Below are 6,883 nucleotides of genomic sequence, written 5' to 3'. Positions count from 1 at the left end.
TATGTCAAATCTATTCCAATTCTCTCTAATGCAAGAATAAATCACTTAAATTCACACAATTACGAGCCCTTAATTGCGGAAACATTAATTGCATATAAATCATTCAAAATAATAAAAATTGTGTCTTAACATCAAATTGCAAAACGAGAATATTAAAATTCAAATCACATGGTACATCGATCTCCTAGCATAATAAAAATCTAGCCTAGCATGATTAAAATAACAAAATACATCATATTTTGAATAAAAAATCACCGGGTTATGAAATCTTGAATAAATCTTGAAGTTCTTCGTGTCAATCTTTGTTCTTGTGCTCAAATCCTCTCCAAGAAGTGTTTTTCGGCCTCCAATTACGTTATGGGCGTCTCTGGAATGTTTTTGATATTTATATCCCGTGGAAAATTAGGTTACCAAAGGTGTTTCAATTGTATAAGGAAAGAAAAAAATCGTGCCGAAAATGTACCATGCGACTACATGGTTTTAATCCGTGTGACCACATGGTTATTCTCTATTTCCAATTGAATTCCCTGCATCACTTCGTGCGGCCGCACGACATTTCTACCATGCGATCGCATGGTAGAATTAAACTTTCATTTCCTGCAAATTGGTCCTTTTACTTGAATCTTCCACTTCTTTGCATCTTTTCTTCATTATTCACATTCCATCATCCCAAAATGTCATCAATTTGTATTTGGCAAACTCAATTTCTTGATTTGTTCAACGGGTCAACTTTTTGGGTAATTGCACTTTGGTCCTTGAACTTTCACTTTATGTCATTTTAGTCCTTTTTTGCGTCTTTTCTCGTGTATTTCACCATGTTCATCGGTGTTACCTACAATTCACAAATGTAACGAAATTAAGTCACAATTTAATCATTTTATTCGTAATTAAGTCATGTTTGTGACCTAAATAAGCGTGCAAAAACACACTTATCAGCGTCACTCAGTCGCGTCTAGCATAGGCGGGTAATTAGTTCTTCTGATTTGAGTTGACATAAAGTTGATGTGTCATGTCAACTAGATCTATGGAGACGTCACGTCAATATCCTAAATGATCTTTCTGACAATGACGGTAGAGGGATCTGTCAAGGGAGTGCCTCGGGCCCTTCAACGCTTCGGTGTTGAGGACACTTTGGTTGCTTCAGTGAATCTATTCACCTTGCAGCATGTCATGTTGAGGTCGTCAGGAATTGGCATCGCTCCGGAGCCACTTCGGGTGGACGCGTGGAGCTTCGGAGAGTGATGTGACTTTTTCAACGAAGTGGTTTTAGTGCCGAAGTGGAAGTGGCTGGGTTAGTTAGGGACGTAACAGTGGTCCCCTCATGTTCAGGCATGAATATTCATATCATGGATGGACTTGTTTTCCTGACTGTATATGTCGGCCTAAGTTTTGTGGATTCTAACAAAGCGCTGTTGTAAAAAAAATGAAGTAAGATGTGCTGGATAGCTATTGGCTGAGACGAAGTGATGACAGAGGATGTGGATAGGGCGTTCTCTCGGTTGCGCCAAAGCTTGCAAAGTTGGGTGAAGAGATCATCTGTCACCGGTGTGCTGACCCACATGGGACGACACTTTGAGAGATGGCTAACGCCTTTTAAAGCTGAGGAGTCTTGCGACCGAGGCTGTGACCCATAGAGGACTTCGCGTCAGTGACGTCGAAGCTTTTGAGATTGGATGAAGGGCTCATCTGCCAACAGTGCGCTGACCTACAGGGGACGACGCATTGGGTGATGGCTAACGCCTTTCAAAGCTGAGGAGTTGAGCAACCGAGGCAGTTAACCATAGGGAAATCCGCGTCAATGGCGCCGAAGCTTTTGAAGCTGGAGAGTGCATTCATCCGAGATGAATTGGGAGGGATTATCTCTGATTTGAAGTGCCTTATTATGACGCTAATCGATATAACAGCTGTCGCGTATTTTCAAGGCGACAGTTGGATGTGATGCCCATCCCCAGAAAAAGGGTTGCTGCAGCTACTTATTGCTGATGGCTGTTACATGTTCGAGGCGATGCGTTTTATGTGTGCGTGAGGGGCATCATAAGATCTTGAGCGTTGATCAAATCTAGCGTTTCATTTCAACAATTTAGATTTGTGACGAGATGAACGGTTTGGATGGACATCATTCGAATTCAACGGTGGGGATCATCTGGGGTTTCTTATAAAAAGGGTATTTAGTGCCATTAAGACGTTTTCACCTTTGCAAACTCAGAATCCGTATTACTCTCAAATTTGTTGTCAATTTTCGATGAGTTTCGAGCGTTTTTCGGTGATATTCTCAGTTTTCGACGAGTACTGAGGGTCATCTCTTATTTTTCGACCATAGAAGACCTCAACCCATTCATTTCAGTAAGTATTTTTCCAGTTCTTCGCATTATTTTTGAATTCTAATGGCTTCTGAGAGTAGTAACGCTTCGAGGAGGGAACTGGACGTAGTTCTAGGGGATGAGCCTATATTGGCGATGTCCGGTGAGGTGGCTGAGGCTATAATAGGGGGGAGAACATCTGGCGGAGGCCTGCTAGCCCAGTAGATATGTCAAAACATTGGGAGGCTTTTGACTACCCATCGAAGTTAAGAGAGGCCGACCTGGGTAGACTTAAAGCAAAGTATAGGATCCCTGATAGTGTAGACCTTATATTGTCGGAGCCCGATGAGCGAGCCTGTTACCCTAGGTTGGGTTGTGTAACTGTGAGCGAAGTGCTCTTTGGGGTTGGACTTAGGTTGTCTATCCACCCTTTCTTCCGGTGTGTCCTTAGGTCATATGGGTTAGCTCCGACCCAATTAAACCCGAACTCCTGGAGCTAGATGGTGGGCTCATAAATGTTGTGGAAGGAGGCGTCTCTTAGGGAGGAGATGCCCTTTTCGGCATTCCAGGCCCTCTACATCCCCAAAGTACTGGCCGGGGAGGATAAGACTAAAGGGTGGTATTACTTAACCTCATGAAGGGCCCACACTCCATTTGTCCTAGACATGCCAAGCTGAATAAAGGACTAGAAGACATCGTGGTGCTGGGCGTTCGGAAGGTGGGACACGATGGAGGGTGGTCCTGGCGCCCCTCACAGTTCTAAATAAGTATTCATCGCTTAGTGAGTGCTGATGCCCTGTGTTTGAATTTCTTTCGAGCTTCTGTTTGGTTCCTAACCTGTGTTTGTTATTTGCATGCACTCTTCCTTGGTGTGAGATATCCACTAAGGCGTTTGATATAATTTGCATTGTTTATCCGCTCCCACTGAAGAGGAGATCCTACCACGAGTTAATCAAGAAGAACAAGCACTTCATTACGCACGAGCTGATGGCCTTCCAAGGTAACTATCTGGAGTGCACCTATTGTAATTTGTTTTCGAACTCATTGTACTTATGCTAATCCAGTTTTTTTTACTATAGATGATTTTAACAAGAAGAGGCTGGTGAGGCCCGACTTCAAAACTATCCAACAGATGATGACCGAGGCAAGGGCTCTGAAGACCTTATCCTCTGTTTATAAGAAGCAAACGGAGGACCTAGTGGCTGCAAGCAAGCAGCTCCAGCCTACAGCAGAGGAGGAGGATGAGGCGGAGGAGGATCCAGAGGTGGCTCTCCAGAGAAAGTGGAAGAGGGCTGCCAGTTCGTTGAAGGGGGCCACAGTGGTAAGGGCTGCCCTGGTCCTTTGTCAAACAACAATTTCCACCGAGATGGCTATAAAGGAGAGGACGGCGGCCCCTGCTTCTACCCTGACCGCCCCCCGATTGCTGCCATCCTCGCCACTCAAGTGTCGGGGCAATAAAGGAGAAAAAGGGCTTGCCCAGAAAAGGAGGTTGACTTCCTGGCTACCAATAAAAAGGAGCTGGTGAGGGAGGTGTTAGAGGCCTTACATCTAGAGACGACGGTTGTTGCCTTGGTCCATAACAACCACACAGCCTCCTCCATCGTCGAAGACCTGGTAGCTACCATCAGTGCTTGCATCGCCCGGGCTCTGAGCACGAGTGTTCAACTTCAAAGCTTGGTCGTCAAGGACCTCGACGCCAGGAGGGAGGATCTGGCTAAGCGCCTGGAGGAGGTGATGCACTACGGGGATACGGTACGAGCCACCCAGGCAAAGGCCTCGAAGGCGGAAGAGGCGAGGTAAGAAGCGGAGGGCCGGCTGGCGAGGTTCAAATCAGAGGTAGAGAGGCTGAAGAAGGAGCTACATGAAGTGGAGTACCAGGTGGCTGCTATGACAAGGAGGATTGATCATGCTAATGAGCACTACCGGCTCGCCACTGAAGCTCTAGAGGCCTCCAACAAAGAGAAGGCCGAGTTGAGGCAACGGGCAGAGGCCCAGGCCGAGGAGATCGAATCTCTGAAGGTCGAGGTGAAGGCGGCAGGGGAGCCTCATCGATCACTTTGAAGAGCATCCGCTGTACCATGACTTTGCTAACTTCTAGGCCTTATGGAATGCCCAGGTAATGTTGGATCGCCTAAGGGAGGTCCACCCTACTCTGGACTTAACTTCTTTGGAAGCGAAGTTCGATGGGCCTGCCAGGGATCGATCTGACAGGGCCTTCGAGGAAGCTACTGAAGACCCTCCAGAGGTCGAGTCGGATGCTGGGACCGAAGCCCCCTAAGTAGAATAGGAATACACTGTAATGGCTTCGGCCCTCATTTTGTAACTTGTTTTATATTAATGAGATCAAAGTTTTCCCAAGTGTTGTTGCTTTTTCTTGTTTTACTTTTATGTCGAACTGTTTCTATCTTGATGAATAATGGACAAAAACATTAAGCATCAATTACCTAAGTGACCAATTGATGACAAAGATTGACACATAAAATCTACTGAAGAACTAATGCACCAATTGATTAACCCATATAACAGAGTGGATGATTGAGTCGTTACATTATATTTTACTAAGGCAATTCTAGCACTTAGCAAGATAGGAATGTTTCAATAGACTGAATAATATGGAGATTGGATTAGAACATACACTTCACTGATAGTATTTTTTCAAGTGTTCAATGTTCCACTGATGAGGCAGTACCTTTCCTGTCATGTCTTCTATTTCATAAGTGCCCGATCGAAACTCTTTACGGATGCGATAAGGACCTTCCCAGTTCGATCCAAACACTTCGGAACCAGTCAGCTTTGATGATTGGAAGACCCCTCTAAGGACGAGGTCTCCCAGAAGAAGAGTTCGATTTCTGACCTTAGAGTTGTAATAACGGGTCATCTTTCTTTGATACTTTGCCAATTTTATTTGAGATGAATCCTTCCTTTCTTCAAGGAGGTGAAGTTCGTGCACTCAAGCTTTGTCGTTGACAATCTCAGTGAAATGTATCCAACGATGGGAGGGGACACCCACCTCGATAGGACTCATGGCTTCGGATCCGCAGGTCATGGAGAAGGGTGTCTCACCTGTTGCAGTTCGGCTGGTTGTTCGAATGGCCCAGAGGACATGGGAAAGTTCATCGACCCACGTCCCTTTTGAGGCATCAAGCTTCTTTTTCAGGGTATGCTTGATAGTTTTGTTTACTGCCTCAACTTGCCCATTTGCTTGGGGGTGATGAGGTGTTGAGAAGTCCTTTATGCTGAGTTCGTCACACAAGTCTCGCATCTTTTTGTTGTCGAACCCCCTGTCGTTATCAAACACTAGAGAGTGGGGAATACCAAACCTGCAAATGATATTTTTCCATACGAACTTTGTGGTGTTCGCTTCAGTGATTTTTGCTAGAGGTTCAGATTCCACCCACTTGGTGCAATGGCAACAATAGCAAAAGTAGCACTCCCTCTTCCTTTTGGTAGCGGGCCAATGAAGTTTATGCCCCCACTTAGCGAACAGCCACGAGCTGGTGACCACGAAGAAGCTTTGAGGAGGGTGCATTTGAATGTTTGAAAAATGTTGGCACTTGTCACATTTTTTAACAAATTGGCAAGAGTCCCTTTTCAGGGTTGGCCAGAAAGAACCTTGTCGAAGATCTTTGTATGCCAGAGCTATTCCTCCGGAGTGGTTATCGCAGACTCCCTCATGGATCTCCCTAAGTATGTACATGGCTTCTTCCCCTTCCACGCATCGGAGAAGTGGCGATGCGAAGCCCCTTTTGTAGAGCACATCGTCCTGGAAAACAAAGTGAGCAGCTCCTTCTCAATTTCTTCGCCTCACTTTTTGAGGCTAACAGCGATTGATCTTTGAGGTAGGCTACGATGGATTGTATCCAAAGTGGGGTGCCTCAATCTATAGTACCTCTTCGCCTCCAGAGATGGAAGGCTTCGGCAGGCGTTCAATTGAGACAATTTTTAGCAACTTCGAATCCCTGCTGCTGGCCAACTTGGACAAGGTGTCGGTGTGTGTATTTTTGAGGCGTAAGACTTGAACCAGTTCGAATCTCTCGAAGTGAGGGACCAGGTTCATAACCAATTTCAGATATGCAGCCATGCCACTGTCTTTGGTTGCAAACTTTTCGTTGACTTGACTTACCACAAGCTGCGAGTCGCTACTTACTAAGAGCCTTTTCACTTGCACTTCTTTTGCTAGTCTAAGGCCCGCTAGGAGGGCCTCATATTCTGCAGCATTGTTCGAAGCTTTGAAGCTAAACCTGACAGTGCAGTTTAGCTTGTGACCCTCTAGACTTTCCAAAACAACTCCTGCTCCGGAACCAGTCTCTCCTGACGATCCATCCACAAATAAGCTCCATGTTGGGGGCTCGACTGGTTCCATTGTTGCTGTCATTTATGGGGCTTTGGCAAACTCTGTTACAAAATCTACAAGGGCTTGGCCCTTGATGGCACTCCGAGGTTGAAAAAGCAGGTCGAACTCGCTGAGCTGGATTGGCCATTTTAGCAAACGGCCCGAAGCGTCTGTTCTTTGCAATACTTGTTTCAAGGGAAAGTTGGTGAGAACTTAAATAGAATGGGCTAGGAAATATGGCCCCAGTTTC

General features: G+C 45.6%; 1 protein-coding gene across 1 annotated transcript; it reads right to left on the bottom strand.

Annotated features, from left to right (window-relative positions):
• Window positions 1-6,180: 6,180 nt before the first annotated feature.
• Window positions 6,181-6,663, bottom strand: LOC111398055 (uncharacterized protein Mb2253c-like). Its single transcript, XM_023025010.1, has one exon. The coding sequence runs from the start codon at window positions 6,661-6,663 to the stop codon at window positions 6,181-6,183; it is 483 nt and encodes a 160-aa protein (XP_022880778.1).
• Between the last annotated feature and the right edge of the window lie 220 nt (window positions 6,664-6,883).

Source organism: Olea europaea, chromosome 7, assembly GCF_002742605.1.
Source record: "Olea europaea var. sylvestris chromosome 7, O_europaea_v1, whole genome shotgun sequence".
NCBI classification, from domain to species: Eukaryota; Viridiplantae; Streptophyta; class Magnoliopsida; order Lamiales; family Oleaceae; genus Olea; species Olea europaea.
Note: the sequence above shows the minus strand (reverse complement) of the source record. Positions and strands in the feature narration are given on the sequence as shown.

Coding starts and splice junctions, on each gene's coding strand:
- LOC111398055 (XM_023025010.1), bottom strand. CDS start 6,663: ATGGAACCAGTCGAGCCCCCAACATGGAGCTTATTTGTGGATGGATCG.